This window comes from Mucor mucedo (genome assembly GCF_025094135.1).
Source record: "Mucor mucedo strain NRRL 3635 chromosome Unknown EV154scaffold_14, whole genome shotgun sequence".
In the NCBI taxonomy this organism is placed as follows: domain Eukaryota; kingdom Fungi; phylum Mucoromycota; class Mucoromycetes; order Mucorales; family Mucoraceae; genus Mucor; species Mucor mucedo.
In genome coordinates, this window is record NW_026252298.1 from 330,589 (window position 1) to 346,560 (window position 15,972).

Below are 15,972 nucleotides of genomic sequence, written 5' to 3' on the forward strand. Positions count from 1 at the left end.
TATACTTTAGTCTCTGTCGTGTTATTTCTACCAACAGCAAAAACACAAATAGCAGGTTCTGGGGGAAGAGAGATGTATAAACAACTGTTAATGGGAAGAGAAAGTTATTTCGTCATGTTTTGCTTAGCTTACTATTTACAAATCCTATCCCCACTGTATTAACTTTATTATAGAACCAGTGATATATTCTAAGCATGGCGATGAGAAGCCGTAAATGATGAGGGGCAACAAGCTTCTTATTTGGGGATAATACTTTGTCTGAAATATCTGGTCTCAATGAATCAAGACGCGATCAAAATGTTTGATAAAAAAGAAGCCATAAACGCCAGAAAGATGCTTATTGTTCGGGACGTTACACAATGAAGAAATTCATGCGTTTGCGTGTTGTATGCCACAGCACCAGAAAGCTTTTTCGACATGGCGATTTAAATAGAGAAATGCGTAAACCAAGTCCAGGCGCTTTCTACAACACGGAAAAATAAACGATCCATGAACCGATTGTATGCTTCATTCCTTATTAGATGTCGTATCAGTAATCCACTCAGAGTACATGGCTAATAACAAAAAAGGAAATGTGCGGGCAGTCATGGAATTTTACGAAGGTTATGGACTTTTTTGCTCAATTTTTTTAGCTTTCGAAAATGGTATAAAGCAGACCAATTTTTGCCTCATTTTCATTTTTTTTATGTTCGGTTTAGATGTCTTATATTGGGGTCTGAGGCAGGTTGCTTCCACTAATGGGAAAATACCTTGGGGTTTCCTGTTGGCCCAAACTGGAGATCCTAAAAATCTTCTTTAATAAAAATGATATGCCATAGCACATGTCTTATTTTGTTTGACCACTTATGGCCGTCCAAGAGCACCAGTCTACTGTATGCTGATTTGTAAACCAGTTTCATTCGGCCTATAAAGAAGTCTTATATAAACGTAGATACAAAGAAAAATAAAAGTAATGCGCTTATTTACTCTTTTAGTCTCAACATACCAGATTTTTCCTTCGAGTTACAGAGTGAACAGCCTTCAAACATAAACAGCCATATAATAATACTATCATCCTGTACAATATATACACCCATACGCAGAATAGATATCAGTAGGCTCAGCAGTAATAGTCGGGAAACGGGGTGGGTGTAGAGTAGGTTTTTTTTTTCTTGGTAAGCCGTCAAAAAAACAAAAAAAAAGAAGGAACACCTTTTCCCCTTTAATATAAATCCATTCAAACCATGTCTAAAGGTAACGCAAAAAAAACCAAGAAGAAGGCTAATCAAGCCGGGATCTAGAAAATGACTAAATCAAAGAAACCCTCATGTAGTTCAATGCCCCATTTGTGGCCAATACGTAGCTGCTACCATTATCAATGTCCACATTGATAAAAACTGCCCTCCTCCTCCGCCAGAAGAGGAACCTGCAGCTATCACGACGGATGCTAAAGCTCCTGTCTCTGAAACAACCGTGCATACGCCTAAGGAAACGCCTCCTCGTCTGGCACCATTGTTTGCACCGAAGCCTCAAGCACAAACAACGTTACAGAGACCAACTGCACCTATTTTCAAATCCAGCCACACTACTAACAGCTTAAAACGGACTGTCGAAACATCACCACAACCTGCTATTAAACGAAACAAGAGGGACGTTGTTTCTGAATCTATGCCTCTTGCTGCCAAAGGTATAACTGCAGTTACTATGCGTAGGGTGGATAACTGATTTTTTTTCCCCGTGTAGTTCGACCGAAATCCTTGACAGATTTCGTGGGACAAGAAGAATTATTGGGTAAAGAGGGTATTTTAAAGCGCTTGATGGATAATGACAGCATACCTTCCATGATACTGTGGGGACCACCCGGATGTGGTAAAACCACTATTGCACGCATCATGTCCAATATGACACAATCCCGCTTTGTCGAACTCAGTGCCACCAGTCATAATACCGCGCATGTCAAACAGGCCTTTGACGAAGCTAAATCTTACCTTAGTTTGACAGCACAAAAAACCATCATCTTTATTGATGAAATTCATCGCTTTACAAAGTCACAGCAAGATCTTTTCTTGCCCTATGTTGAGCATGGTACGATTCGTCTCATCGGTGCAACGACAGAGAACCCTAGGTACATATGACAAGGGAATAAGATAGAAACAGTAATTTTTTTTAACACATCCTACATTAAGCTTCAAGGTGAATTCAGCTTTACTATCACGGTGCAAAGTATTTGTGTTGAAGACTTTGAATCAAGATCATATTGAAGCCATCTTGACAAGAGGCCTTGAAGAATGGAGAGGCGAAGAGGTAGTTGTTGATACGGATAAAGATAAGGATGCAATAAAGCAACTGGCAGTATTTAGTGATGGCGATGGTAAGATTAGGGTAAATCTATTTTTAAAAAAGAATTGCCTCAAATATCTTTGAACTAGCACGTACGGCTTTAAACACATTGGAGATGGCGGTGAATTTGCTAGAGAACAAGCAATCGCCACTTGACATAGATACGGTCAAGGGCGCATTTCAAAAATCGCATCTGCTCTATGATCGTAACGGGGATCAGCATTATGATATCATTAGTGCATTGCACAAGAGCATCAGGGGAAGTGATGCGGATGCAGCTTTATATTGGCTAGGTAGGATGCTGGAAGCAGGTGAGGATCCATTGTATGTCGCAAGAAGATTAGTGCGTTGTGCCAGTGAGGATATTGGACTAGCCGATAATACCGCATTACCATTGGTAAGGCTAAGCAAATGAGTGAAGGGATTAAATTTAATAAAAAGGGTTTTATAAAATAGGCTATGGCGACCTATCAAGCCTGTGAAAAGATTGGAATGCCTGAATGTGATACGATTCTTGCACATTTGGTTGTTCATTTAGCAGAGACGAAAAAGAGTGTACGCAGTTACAAGGCATATAATCTGGTCAAGCAAACGATTCAGCAAAAGCCTCAATATCCTGTTCCCATGCATATAAGAAATGCACCTACCAAGTTAATGGAGGTAAAATATAAAATATGATTTTATTTACACTGCGTACTAAGAAAAAAGAAATTAAAGAACCTAGGTTATGGCAAAGGATACAAGTATAATCCAAGCTTTGATGGACCTGTGGAACAATCGTATCTTCCTGACGAATTGAAAGACCAACGATTCCTTGACAAATAAAAAATTAAAGATTATTGTTCTTGAGCGATCTTTTTGATTTCGGCAATACGTTGGCTGACGGTTTCGATAGCGCTTGTCCAAATTTCTAATTCCTTGTATTGGCCAAGGACCGATGTTTTAAAGGGTATAATTTTGTTTGCAGAGGAGGTGATACTTGCTTCTTTTGTGAGATAATGAGTGTGACTTCTCAATGCAAATTGAATGTCCTAGATTAAAAAAAAAAGTTAGCATACATAAGCGGGTGTTTATAAAAAGTCAAAGTTACATTAACAAGAGAGAAATAACGTTCTGCTAATCCACGAAATGTCATTGCTCGATCACGCACAAACTGGTCAGTGTTTTCGTCATTGGGTGCTTCATCAGATAAGATTGATAAGGCTTCTGCCGCTGTCTCGATCAATAATACTAGTTTCTAAGAAATGAGAGTAATGAATACGCGTGCTGAAACAATAAGGGAAAGGGAAAAAACAAGCCCAATATTCTTTTGTTGTTATTTACTTTTTCAGCCTGAGCCAAATCCTTAATACGCATGGTGCTTTCTGCCATGTGACCCTTTACATCTATATATTGATTCTGTGCAGACATTTTTTTTAGTGTTAAAAAAGGGAAAAAAAGGAGCGAAAATGAGAACTGGGCTTCAAAAGCAATTTATTATTCACCTTTTCCCTTTTTTTTTTCTCTCTCTCTCTCTCTTTCCCTTCTCTCTTTTTCCCATCAAGACAATTGTTACTGATTACAGCACTCTTTCTCTTATTTTTCTGTAGAAGAATTGGATAAGAACCTTTTGACAACAGCCCTTTTAAACAAAAAAAAGAAGTCGTTTCAACATCATCCCGGGATAGAAACAGTACAAGCAATCAGAAATAAAAGGCGGGCAAATGGCAGGACCTGGCAATGATCATAAAAAAATGACGAGAGAAGCCAGTTTCGCGTACCAAGTACAAAATTTTGATTTTTGTGGCGAGTCAATTGATACGTCGCTAAGGTAAAGATGGTATAGAAAAATAGGTTTAGGACGGAGAAATAATACTCTCTTTTTTAATTAGAAAATTACTTGCCAAGGTCTTATTACCTAAAGAGGCTCAACAGATTGATCGTGCAATGGAGGACTTTGCCAAACGTTACTACGAGTGTAACCCGGGTTTAGTCGATAATCCAGGTTAGTTTTTTCTTCTATTTTGTTGTTATAGCAACGATGAATAAACTCTCATGTGATTATATTTTTAGATGTGGTTTATGCGGTTTCATTCTCCATCTTATTACTTCATACCGACGCTCACAATAAAAACGTGCGTCAGAAAATGAACAAGGACACGTTTATTATGCGGACAAAAATAATTGAAGGCGGAGAAGGTGTTGCGCAAGAAATACTCGATGTAAGTCCCTTTTCCACTCTTTTTTCTTTCTATTTATTTGTTTATCGAACAACCTTTTTTCTTTTAGGTCATGTATGACAACATTGTTATGTCAGAATTCACGTATGCAGATGGACACAAAGAATCGATAGGAAGAACAGAACGATCCAACGGTTGGTTCTCCAAGCTGAAAAACAACGACTCCAATATCACCACACAGTCTGTAAGTGATTTATCATTCAATGTGATGCCGGGTAAAAAAAAAAAAAGGTTGACACATCTTTTTTTTTTGTTAGGCGGCTTTGTTAGCAGATCTTGGCCAGAAGCTAGAACAATTGATGCCAGCCGAAAATAGCTTTAGTTACAAACGGACTTTGAAGCCGATTCCGATCATGGACGTTCATTTCTCGTTATTGAAGGCTAAATCGTTGTGTTTGGCCGGTGTTCGAAGTCGATATGGAAATGATGCCAATCACAACAATACGTTTACGATACGAGTGACCAAGGCTGGCATTTTGGACCGCAAGTATGATTTAATTCAAGGTGGAAAAAAAGCCACAGCGCGTGGTTGGAGACCCTTTGGCATCATTCTGAGCGGCAGTCAAATCATCTTTTTCGCTGATCTCTCTTCATACCAAACATGGCTGGATAAGGAAGAAAATCCATCTGCTTTAGGATCCAAAAGAAACAATAGTTTTCCTGCTTTCTCTTCCATAGTGGATTCCTCCTCCAACTTGAGTGTCAATAACACCACGGTCAATTCACTCTCGTCTCTATATACACAACAACAGCAACAAAATACGCCTATACCCCACAACTCTAGTTCTTCAACAACATCATCATCATCATCCAATTCCTACCTACGACCGGTTCAGATTGTATCTCTGTCTTATGCTATTTGTATCTGCGATGAAGAATATACAAAATACCCACATGTCTTTCGCTTGATCACAGGGGATGGACAACAATTCTTATTGCGTGCTGACAACGATAAAGAGATGGAAGACTGGATGTTAAAGATCAACTATGCGGCCACTCTAAAGACCACGGGTGTGCGTATGCGACCTACACGTAGAGACGGCGACAAATTAAAACGAGAGGATAAGGCCAAAGAGAAAGTATCCGAATTATCAGATCGTATTGATGAACAAGTCAAATTACTCGACCGTGAATTACAGTTACGACGTAATCTAATGGTGCTTTCACCCTATCAAAAATCAACTAAGGATCGTATCTTGTTGTTTGCAGAGACACTAGGAAAGAGGATAAAGACAAAACGGATCGAATTACAACGTTTGATTTGTTACAGAGATTATCTTGAATCCGAATTATCCTTTAGCACTTGCCAACAGACCAGAAAATTATCTTTACCCACACATTTATATCCTTTCCCGCCTAACACCACCACAACACCACCACCAAGGTCAAGCTTGGTATTTACAGCAACAACAGAGAATGAACCTATATCCAATCAAAGTACATCCACCTCGTCTTCCCACCATAACATGATGGAAACCTCATCCGCTATCAGTCAAGACGATGGAGAAGAAGTGGATGCTAATGATGACGATGATGATGATGATGACGACGACGATGTAGTAGATGATGACGAAGAGGAAGATGAGGAAGATGATAAGGGAGTGAAGAGTATCAGTAGCGACAGTCGGAGTAGTTTCAGCGCCAACGAAGAAGAGACACCTCAACTCCCATCCTTTTCATTCCCCAAATCGTTTATCGAAAGCCTGAGTTTTATGGACGCAGGCAATGTAAAGACTGCTTCTGATAAAGCAGTAGAGATGGATCGCATGATGCGACGTAGAAGTCAGAGTAATCCTGTCTTACCTCGACCTACCATTGTGGTCGACAAGAAATTATTATTAGAACCTCCCCATCGTAGACAACGAAGTGGATCTGAAGCCTCTTCTGTAAAAGAAGATGATGATGACATGAGTGTGATTATTGTGAATGATTCGGAAGAGTTACTAACGGATCCCACTTGGCCTATTACACCCACACATTAAAAATAAAAAAATAAAATAAAAAACCCACCCAAACATGGCATTTCTTGTTCCTAGGCACATGTGTAACATTGGCACAGACAAAATTATTAAGATCACGACATTTCATTGGGCCCTTCTTTTCTCCTCATTCCTTATTTAAAAAGTTAATGAAATTATAAGTTTCTCAATTAATAAGGCAACACACACATACCCCCTCTTTTCTCTTTCTCTCTTTTGTGCTTCTTTTTGTATATATATACATTTATTTATTTGGCACCCCCCTTCCCCTATATACTATATTTAAATGTATCAGCAACAACAGCAGCAACAGTATTATGACCACTATCAACCCCAAGATACATATGCCATGAACGACATGACCCACTACAATCATAACGAGCCAAAACCCACCTTAGCAACCTCGGATGGCTATTACAACCACTCAGTCACACCATCACGACTCAGTCAAGTAGGAACCGCGACCATGAACAACGAAAAATATGCCAGAAGAAACAATAAGGCAAATCGATCCTGTTGTGATAAACTATGCTGTGGATGCTGTACATGCTGTCCTCGATGGTGTCGTTGGATCAGTTGCTGTTTGCTATTACTTATCATCGTTATTGGTATTGTGGTGGGGGTTTTGGCTGCTCTCTTCAAAGTCCCCACCGTCGAATTCACAGGCATTCAAGGCACACCCGAGTTTGGTATGGTGGGCTTAACGACCGTCAATCTGAATGTTTCTTTAGGATTTGTGGTGAATAATCCCAATATCGAAAGTGTTACATTTACGACTTTAGTAGCTACCGTATGTAAATTGTTTTTTTAATTTAATTTTAAACAATTTTTTTATATCTAAAAATATACACAAAACGTACATCTTTTTTTTTAGGCTAATTACCATGGTGATACAACACCTTTAGGCGGTGGTACACTTCATGATCTCCATATTGGCTCGCATTCAGTTACCAACATTTCTTTCCCATTTGCCATGTCGATCGATGTCACAAACAACAATAATATCGCTGTGTTATCTAAAATCATGGCGGATTGTGGACTGGGCGGTGGTACAGCCAAAGACATCCAATTGGATTATAAAGTGGTTGCAACCGTGACCATTATCGGTGTACCTATCAGTGTACCAGTCTCCAACACCATTGGATTTAAGTGTCCTATTGATGTAAGTCTCTCTCTCTCTCTCTCTCTCTTTTTTTTTTAGTGCTGTATCTAGGGAGGCGAGTTATAAGAAAACCATTTTTAATTTACTTTTTTTTTATTATCACCATGATTAGCCCAATGACCAATCGACCTTGGTTAAAACCATTGAATCCGTGATTTCTGGTTTGGCAGGAGGCAGTGGTGGTGCTGGTGGCATAGAAGGCATCATTGGAAGCTTTACTGGAGGTAAATCACCCACAGAGTTGATTCCATCTGACGTATTGGCTTCTTTACCCGCAGCTGTACCCACCGATCTTTCTTCTGTGATTGGTGGCCTTAAAAAGTAAGAGTAAGCGGGGGCCCAGCGGGTTTTCTCTTTTATTTACTCTTTTTTGACATGACGCGTTCTTTATTACGTTCTTTTACACTTTTTACGCCGTATTTTAAGCAACAACGAGCCATGTCTAGTCATAACCACCTTGACGATAATTGTATCTTTTGTAAAATTATAAAGTAAAAATATAATAAATAATCCCTTATTTAAAAAAAGAGAGTTGTATTCATATAATATATTCTATAGAAAGGATATTCCTTCCTTCAAATTAGTCGAAACAGAAAAGACGTAACCACAACAAAAAGTTTGACCCATTAACACATGATTGACGCGTCTTTTGTAAATGTCTAGTTATGCCTTCATGGACATTGAACCTTTGAGTGAAGGCCATTCAGTAAGTCAACCTTGCGCGACAATCACTATTTGTGTATTAATATTATCTCTAGTTGGTCATTCCCAAGTGTAAAGAAAGAGATTCACTGCACACAATAAACCATTAACTCTTTATTTAGACCACGCTGAATTCATGCACCAAGTACCTGACGATTTTTTAGCTGATGTTATGCCTGTTGCCAAAAAGATTGCTGCTGCTGGTGGATTTGCTCAATACAATGTTTTGCAGGTAATAATAATAAAAAAATTGTAATTGTTTAATACAAGATTGACACATGAATTAGAACAATGGCAAACTTGCCAACCAAGCTGTACCTCATGTTCATTTCCACATCATTCCCAAGCCCGATAAGGAAACTGGACTAGGCGTTCGTTGGAATCCAATCAAAAAGGACATGGCCGATATTCAATCGACTTATGATGATATCATGAAGAAATTATGATTGGGTTTCGTCTAATTAATTCAGTTTCAGTTTTAATTTTTTTTTTTATCTAAAATAAAATGCCTGTCATTTTTTTTATTGTTTATTATCCTCTTTATCCTTTTCCCTTTAACCATCAATGTTTGTTCTTAATCGCAATATTCAAAGACGAAGCGTCTTGCTTGCTCCTCAACTCAATTCCCATGTCGTCAAGACCCAACAGCGTCCATTGTCCATGTGGAAAATCATACCCAAAATCGTGCTTGCTACTGTCGGCAAGAAACATCGTAATTACATTCTGGGTGCATTGGGTGCTGCCTCTTTAGCCAGTAGTGTGATGGGACCCATGGTTTGGGTAGCAGCAGGTGGCGCTGCCTCTATCTTTGGCTGGCGTTTGTTCCGCAAGACCAAGAATTGGTGGGATTACTTGGCGCCTGTCATCGGTAAAGACAGCACGGTTTCACAGGCCTTGTTGTCTCAGTTAGGCACACATCGCGCGACTGATCTCATACGTAGCGACACCATCAAGCAACTGAAGCATTTCTTTGAAAATACAGAAGAAGGTAAACAAATGCTCAAGGCCTTTGGTTTGGATCATTTCAAGGATATGATCTGGGAGGAGGTTCATAAGTCAGATACAACTCGCTTGGACGGAAAGGATAAACATAAGGTGAATATTAACTTTTGGATGGAGGATCAGGCATCCAAGGGCCCTCAAGGTGGCGGCTGTGAGGTCCAAGCATCTGCTACCGTCAGCGGCAAAGGAAAGATCGACTTGGATCAGATCAAATTAAGCTCCCCAGGATGGCATAAGGATGAGGTCATCCCCTTATCATAATAAACACACTAGTCTGAATCTGTACATATGTAAATAAACATAACTAAAAACTTAAACGTATTCTTTTTAACGTGTGATAAACATCCAATTGCTCTCATCTAATTACACTATATTGCTCCATCAGTCTTTAACTACATAGTTGCCTTTTAAATTACATCAATACACAACATACAAAAAAAGAAAAAAGAAAAAAAAAACTGGATTTTTAGGCTCAGCACTGGGATAAACTAATATTTGAAGTTTTTATATGCTAGTAACTATAAAAGTAAAGGCACACAAATAAACATTTCTCCATGTCATTTTAACTAACTGTTTCCAAGTCTTAATTAAAACGATGATGTGAATTATGTGCGTCTATTTAATTTGATAGGCTGTGTATAATGGACCATACAACCATGCGGTTTTACCGTAGTCGCTCGGCTTACTAAAAGTAGCGCAATATGTCAAACTTTGTCAAAGTTATCTAGTTTTAAACAAGTTAGGGAGGCGTGCAAAACAACCTGGGTACGATTGCCAAGATCTGTGTACTTTGGAAGAGGATCTTTCAGTCTTTTCTGTGTATTTAAAAGACTTGTCGAATAATGTAGACGAAACACAGCTAAGAGCCTATACTCATGAAAGCAGTTCAGCTTTTTTAATATTGATTAGCTCGAAGGTTACACATCATACAAAAAGCAACTAAAAAAGGTTAGGACATAGTTTTCTTCCCCCAAGTCAAACTGCATTTGGGGATTGTTGAGGGTGTGCTTTTTAAGATCCATGAAAGTCACACGTCGTGATGCGTGATGTACAATCAGGGTGGATCTACACTCAAATTATTATAATTTTTCATTTTCATTAATATTAAAAACCAAATCGTTGCTCAAGGGGTCGGGAACACTCAATGAGGCGACTTGAAAAAAAAACCTAACCGTCGACTGCGACCTGGTGTGGGGATCGGTCACATAGCAGATTGAATGCTGTCATCAGAGAATGATTTTTTTTACAGAAGAAAAAAAAATAAGAAAAATCTGAAAATGAGCCCTTTTTATACCTTTTTGTTACCCCCTTCAAAAAAATTTTTTGGGTAAGAAATCACAAGACCCTTTCGTGACGGGGACTTTTGATTCATGCAAAATTATTTCATGTGATCGCGCCTTTGCTGCCTAATGTCACTGTCGAAACTGACGGAAGCTAAAAAAAAGGTTTTTTGGGGTTCTGAAAAGGCAGGCGGCGGTACAGGGTGCTTTCTCTACCAAACTCTGGTCACTACTTCGGGTAGCGGCCTCAGAACCACCTTATAATTTAAGAAAAATAAAAAATATATAAGCAATTCTATTGGCTGATTTTTGCTTCAAGCCAATGCATGAAGCGGGTTTTAAATGCCCTTTGGGCTTCCATCCATCAATAATTAATCATGAAAGTGTGCAAGTCAAGAGCCAATGAATACACAATTATCAAGTAACATATTTTTGTTTAAAGAAAACCAGACTTATATACGAGACATATACAGCCATTGTCGAACTTGTAGTTTTCAGTTTAAATTAACGCGTATAGAATAATAAGCCCTGAATTGTACAATTTGATATGATCTAAATTCATCCACACCAGACCATACAAGTCGCCTTTTACTTTAGTATGTAGTTTGCTGATGAGTCTTTAGGTGTCGGATAGGTTTTTTATTTGAAGACAGAAAATAACCTCAATGATTTAGGGATTTTTGATTCATGCAAAATTCTCGAAAGCAGAAAAAAAATTACTGTGGCTGCATTTTTATGATATAACACACACAAACTAAATGGGGTTTACACCTGTGTTTATGTGATGGGATTTATCATAGTTCTAGAGATTGTGTGTCCTTTTTATGACTGATTGTATCCGCATATACAGCTTGCATAGCAACAATGAATCACGAAATAACCTTTACTTAAACAAGGATGTTGTACTGCTGCTATTAAAAACGTTTTGTGTAGCAGAAAAATAAGAAGAAAAAAAAATGTTGCACCGTGCCTTTTTCCCGTCGACATATATTTTTCTGAAACAATGCCAACCATGCCATCTGATGACTACACTACCTCCAGCTATGCAGCGTGAAAAGGATTTTTGGAGTTACTAAAACCTCGCTGTCATACAGAAAACTAAATTGACCCAAAAGACTTGATACCATCCCAGCAAATCATTTGCGATAGGACGGTGGTAGGAATAGCTGAAGATGCTTTATTCCATCCTTAAATGAAGATTTACATGTAGAGTTGTAGTATAATTATTAAAGTTTTTCTTTTTGAAGACATAGACGTTATGTAATTATGCAGGTCGAAAACGACAAAGATGTATTCATATGCCAGGAAAGCATCTCATGGCAAACTTTGGTTTATTTTTTCTGACACATTTATTTTGGATATGGGTTGCACGAGCTACAGCTGGTTGCTAAGAGGTGTCGGGAAGCTTGTATAAATGAGTTCATTAAGGTTGATATTTTATGCAATCTTTTTTTATATTTAAAACGTCACTAGTCCTAAAATTTGACATCCGCACTGTACCAAAATGTACATGTTGTACCGCCATGACATATCTTTCACAGAGAGGCACATATACATCTGACAATATAACGGGGTTTGTTTATGGAGGGGGGGGGGGGCATTGGTGAAACCCTTTTTTTTTTTTTTTTTGCTTTATTTATCGGAAACCCATACCATTTTATCTGCTCTTTTCTTTCTTCTGCAGAAATGGATAACTCTGAAAGGCCCCCACTTTCAAAGACTAGGTCAACTTCGTCTTCTTTTCATCAAGGCAGAAGACCGAGCCGTACAGCTTCTACCAAATACGGATCGATTGTAGAAGAAAGAAAACACCGCCATGAAGAAGAGAGCGATGAGTATGAACAAGAGCAGCAAGAGACTGACAATGGTATTTTCGAGATTCCGGAAGAGGATGAGCGTTCAGAGATGGCGCGTCAACGTGGCTTGTCAAGTGATCGCATGTCAATGAACAGTTATGATCACGAGATAACGCTTAAAGAAAGACAAGAAGTAGGAACACTATAAATATATCATTATAAGTCGTTTATCAACTTTTTATGTTTAGGCCATGAATAAGCAGCATCCTTTTGGTTTACCTATCTGGAAACCGGCTCTTTACAAAAAGTCCCGTTCGGTTGTACGTAAAGCAAACAGTGCGTTACATTCATCTCCGTCGTCATCTCCGGAATTGTTTTTAAATCCAGGTAACATTTTATGGGTGATAGTGTTTGGCTGGTGGTTGTCTCTGGTGACTCTTGTAGCATCACTTCCTTTTAGTTTGTTTCAGTCTCCTTATGGTATGATCTTTCGGGAACTTAGTTTCTATGTACTTTGGCCATTTGGTCGCTATGTGGAAAGACTTGTAGAAATCACGCCGTCTGTCATGAATGATTTAGAGAGAGAACAGTCTGCACAATCCTCGGTGTTAATTGATGATGACGATGAATTTGATGTGGATGAAGAAGGTGGATTAATAGATCATCACAAGAAGAAGAGATACAACTGGTTTCGTGCTGTTTTTGAAACAGTCAAATTGGGCCCCTCTGCCGTATTCTATTACATTGTCTTTTACACAATACTGGGTAAATGTTTGAGAGTCAAAATAGTAGATAATAATGAAACCACTATCAGCTGTATTAAACTTTTTTTTTAGCACCACTTTTGTTATTAGTGTCAACCATATGTTGGATGTGTGTAGTGACAGTTCCGATGGCCAAGTTAAACTATATCCTGGTCCGTCATCTTCGTCGCCATCCACTCAGTCTCAGATTCCGATCCAAACCATCTCAGTTAACAGGCGGATTAGGACAGCCTAGTGTGATTCTTTTATGTACCTATCAAGCTTTTGGTTGGCAATACTACAAATATACCTACGATGGTATCAATATTATGTTTATCAATCTCATACCTCTTGTTTTCTTTGTTATTTTCGACGATTATGTGCTCAAGGAACATTTACCCGACTCTTTCATTACTTCACCCAAGATGATTTTTGGCTTATCTCTAGCCTCCGTAATCCCGCTATCTTATTTCATTGGTATGGGCGTCAGTTCTGTGTCTGCTCAAAGTAGTATGGGCTTAGGTGCTGTCATCAATGCTACTTTTGGTAGTATCATCGAAATCATTTTATACTCCGTTTCTCTAATGGCAGGAAAAAGCTCCTTAGTAGAGGGTTCTTTGATTGGTAGTATCTTGGCCGGTGTCTTATTAATGCCTGGATTTTCCATGGTTAGTGGTGCCGTGAAGCGCAAGGAACAACGATTTAATGCAAAGAGTGCTGGTACGAAGAGGTTTAAAGATAATTATGGACATATCTGACTTTTATATGTTATAGGTGTAACTGGTACAATGTTGATTATGGCAATTATCGGTGCCTTGTCACCCACATTATTCTACCAATTTTTTGGCTCGGTAATCTTTTTTTTTAGAGGGGGTTGAGGGGAGGGTTCCGTTGGGTTTACTAAACGTTAATAATATATAGTTTGAATTGCGTTGTACAGGCTGCCCTGAGGGGAGTTCAGATGGGTCTATTGCTTGTTCACATTGTTATTATGATCAAATGAACATGTTTGATGACCCAGTGTATCAAAATAGTGTCAAACCTTTCATGTGGATTTGTGCAGCAATCTTACCATCCGCATATATCATTGGCTTATTATTTAGTTTACATACACATGCTGATATGGTTTGGAAGAGTTCTAGTGCTTTACCAAAACCTCATGAAGCACCTCACCCAAGAGTATACCCGGTGGCCATCATCCATCCTAACCATCCAGTTATTAATGAACAAACTCCGCTCAATGCAGCAGATCCTCAAGTCCTTCGAGCTGTCGTGAGTCATCCTACCCCAGCAACACCAGTGACTGAAGCCCCATTACCAGTCCACGCACCTATTGCCTTTGTACATGCCAAAGAACCTGAAGAAGAAGAAGAAGAGGAAGCAGCGGCAGGCCATGACTCTCCCAATTGGGGTAAAAGTAAAAGTTACACGGTCTTATTTGGGTGTACGTTACTGTATGCAATTATTGCAGAAATCTTGGTAGAGACAGTGGATTTGGTGATGGAAGGTATTAATATTGATGAAAAGTTTTTGGGATTGACGTTGTTTGCGTTGGTACCGAATATTACCGAGTTTATGAATGCCATTTCCTTTGCGTTACATGGAAATATTGTATTAAGGTATACATAAAGAAAAAAAAAAAAAAGAACTCCTTTTTTTATGTACATTTGGGCCAACAAGTTTTAAAATAGTATGGAAATCGGATCAGCGTACGCTTTACAGGTGTGTTTGCTACAAATTCCAGCCATGGTAGCATTTTCTTTATGGTATAATTGGGACAAGGAGGAAATTAGAAAGTTCACATTCAAGTAAGTAGATAATTTGGATCATGTAAAAAATTACAGGACTAATGAACAATGAAAATAGCCTCATGTTTCCTCGTTGGGACATCATATCTGTTATATTTTCGGTCTTTTTATTGACGTATACTTATCAAGAAGGAAAGTCCAATTACTTTAAGGGATCTATTCTTATACTTAGTTATGTTGTGTTGGTAGCAGGATTCTATTATATACCGTCCATGGATACTGGAGTTAGTCATATTATTTAATAGAAGCAACTAAAAATCTCGCGTTGTCATTTGCTGTCTTTATTTTACGTTTCCCCCCTGCATAAATCAAGAAGAAGACAACTCCTATAATAATTTTGATCTCACTCCCCTTTTACTCGCCCTACGAATCTCCCCCTTTTAAAAAAAAAAAGTAATCTATATTTATGATACCTTTTTTTTTCTGTGTGTTGTGTGTGCGTGTGTCTGTGTCTGTGGCTGTCTCTCTTTCTTTCCTTCTTTCTCTTTTTCTCTTACTTTTTTTACCCCGCTCTTTTTTTTTTCCAGACAGTTTTTTCCCTCTTCTTTTGTAACTTGTTCAAACTTTAAAACAACATTTTTTTTTTTTTTTTTTTTTTTTTTTTTTTTTGAGGAAAAAAAAAAATATAAACAAGAAAGAAAGAAAGAAATTAAATTGAAATTTACTTTTTGTACATGTAATTGTTGCATCTTTTTGAATTTTAATCAAGACTGTACAAAATAGATATACCTTTTTTATATAACCTCTCCCTCATAAACCACACATACATAAAATAGCGAATCTTATCTCTTTCTACTTTTTCCTTTTCTTCTTTTTTCCTAAAAAAAAATGACTATAAAAACTTCTCTTTGCTCGAATTTAATACAACTACCTGAACTCTCCCAAAATAACGATAAAGCAAGCCAAGATTCAATCCTTCGATTATTACACTACAGATTCAAAGCGGATCAACCATACACTCA

The 15,972-nt window shown here is 38.2% G+C and overlaps 7 protein-coding genes across 7 annotated transcripts; 6 read left to right on the forward strand and 1 right to left on the reverse strand.

Moving 5' to 3' along the window:
* Window positions 1-1,820: 1,820 nt before the first annotated feature.
* EV154DRAFT_536432 (DNA polymerase III, clamp loader complex, gamma/delta/delta subunit) lies at window positions 1,821-2,997 on the forward strand (the record flags this gene model as incomplete). Its single annotated transcript, XM_051604136.1, has 4 exons — window positions 1,821-2,104; window positions 2,166-2,350; window positions 2,481-2,716; window positions 2,776-2,997. The coding sequence occupies 4 exons, from the start codon at window positions 1,821-1,823 to the stop codon at window positions 2,995-2,997; spliced, it is 927 nt and encodes a 308-aa protein (XP_051461307.1).
* EV154DRAFT_599712 (uncharacterized protein) lies at window positions 2,775-3,856 on the reverse strand. Its single transcript, XM_051607130.1, has 3 exons — window positions 3,643-3,856; window positions 3,410-3,556; window positions 2,775-3,350 (listed from the first exon to the last, which is right to left on the reverse strand). Exons 1-3 carry the CDS (start codon window positions 3,727-3,729, stop codon window positions 3,156-3,158), a joined length of 429 nt encoding a protein of 142 aa, XP_051461308.1. The 5' UTR covers window positions 3,730-3,856; the 3' UTR covers window positions 2,775-3,155.
* On the forward strand, window positions 3,749-6,578 carry EV154DRAFT_458791 (uncharacterized protein). Its single transcript, XM_051597458.1, has 6 exons — window positions 3,749-4,129; window positions 4,191-4,303; window positions 4,372-4,520; window positions 4,588-4,722; window positions 4,796-6,097; window positions 6,194-6,578. The coding sequence occupies exons 1-6, from the start codon at window positions 4,023-4,025 to the stop codon at window positions 6,518-6,520; spliced, it is 2,133 nt and encodes a 710-aa protein (XP_051461309.1). The 5' UTR covers window positions 3,749-4,022; the 3' UTR covers window positions 6,521-6,578.
* Window positions 6,579-6,983: 405 nt separating this feature from the next.
* Window positions 6,984-7,718, forward strand: EV154DRAFT_414404 (uncharacterized protein; the record flags this gene model as incomplete). Its single annotated transcript, XM_051595610.1, has 2 exons — window positions 6,984-7,307; window positions 7,392-7,718. 2 exons carry the CDS (start codon window positions 6,984-6,986, stop codon window positions 7,716-7,718), a joined length of 651 nt encoding a protein of 216 aa, XP_051461310.1.
* Window positions 7,719-8,072: 354 nt separating this feature from the next.
* EV154DRAFT_497334 (HIT-like domain-containing protein) lies at window positions 8,073-8,920 on the forward strand. The gene is made up of 6 exons (XM_051600255.1): window positions 8,073-8,170; window positions 8,238-8,279; window positions 8,343-8,385; window positions 8,438-8,453; window positions 8,504-8,613; window positions 8,669-8,920. Exons 1-6 carry the CDS (start codon window positions 8,118-8,120, stop codon window positions 8,825-8,827), a joined length of 423 nt encoding a protein of 140 aa, XP_051461311.1. The 5' UTR covers window positions 8,073-8,117; the 3' UTR covers window positions 8,828-8,920.
* Window positions 8,921-8,945: 25 nt separating this feature from the next.
* On the forward strand, window positions 8,946-9,644 carry EV154DRAFT_576733 (uncharacterized protein; the record flags this gene model as incomplete). Its single annotated transcript, XM_051606502.1, has 1 exon — window positions 8,946-9,644. The coding sequence occupies one exon, from the start codon at window positions 8,946-8,948 to the stop codon at window positions 9,642-9,644; it is 699 nt and encodes a 232-aa protein (XP_051461312.1).
* A 2,631-nt stretch (window positions 9,645-12,275) lies between these two features.
* On the forward strand, window positions 12,276-15,586 carry EV154DRAFT_497337 (Sodium/calcium exchanger protein-domain-containing protein). The gene is made up of 7 exons (XM_051600256.1): window positions 12,276-12,652; window positions 12,708-13,224; window positions 13,296-13,922; window positions 13,977-14,053; window positions 14,124-14,821; window positions 14,894-15,010; window positions 15,069-15,586. The coding sequence occupies exons 1-7, from the start codon at window positions 12,350-12,352 to the stop codon at window positions 15,250-15,252; spliced, it is 2,523 nt and encodes an 840-aa protein (XP_051461313.1). The 5' UTR covers window positions 12,276-12,349; the 3' UTR covers window positions 15,253-15,586.
* The last annotated feature ends 386 nt before the right edge of the window (window positions 15,587-15,972 follow it).

Coding starts and splice junctions, on each gene's coding strand:
- EV154DRAFT_497337 (XM_051600256.1), top strand. CDS start 12,350: ATGGATAACTCTGAAAGGCCCCCACTTTCAAAGACTAGGTCAACTTCG. Junction 14,054..14,123: donor TCTACCAATTTTTTGGCTCG/GTAATCTTTTTT, acceptor AATAATATATAG/TTTGAATTGCGTTGTACAGG. Junction 14,822..14,893: donor CATGGAAATATTGTATTAAG/GTATACATAAAG, acceptor GTTTTAAAATAG/TATGGAAATCGGATCAGCGT.
- EV154DRAFT_599712 (XM_051607130.1), bottom strand. CDS start 3,729: ATGTCTGCACAGAATCAATATATAGATGTAAAGGGTCACATGGCAGAA. Junction 3,557..3,642: donor ATTTGGCTCAGGCTGAAAAA/GTAAATAACAAC, acceptor CTCATTTCTTAG/AAACTAGTATTATTGATCGA. Junction 3,351..3,409: donor GTTATTTCTCTCTTGTTAAT/GTAACTTTGACT, acceptor TTTTTAATCTAG/GACATTCAATTTGCATTGAG.
- EV154DRAFT_458791 (XM_051597458.1), top strand. CDS start 4,023: ATGGCAGGACCTGGCAATGATCATAAAAAAATGACGAGAGAAGCCAGT. Junction 4,304..4,371: donor GGGTTTAGTCGATAATCCAG/GTTAGTTTTTTC, acceptor TTATATTTTTAG/ATGTGGTTTATGCGGTTTCA. Junction 4,723..4,795: donor CCAATATCACCACACAGTCT/GTAAGTGATTTA, acceptor TTTTTTTGTTAG/GCGGCTTTGTTAGCAGATCT.
- EV154DRAFT_497334 (XM_051600255.1), top strand. CDS start 8,118: ATGTCTAGTCATAACCACCTTGACGATAATTGTATCTTTTGTAAAATT. Junction 8,280..8,342: donor TTAGTCGAAACAGAAAAGAC/GTAACCACAACA, acceptor GTAAATGTCTAG/TTATGCCTTCATGGACATTG. Junction 8,614..8,668: donor CTCAATACAATGTTTTGCAG/GTAATAATAATA, acceptor CACATGAATTAG/AACAATGGCAAACTTGCCAA.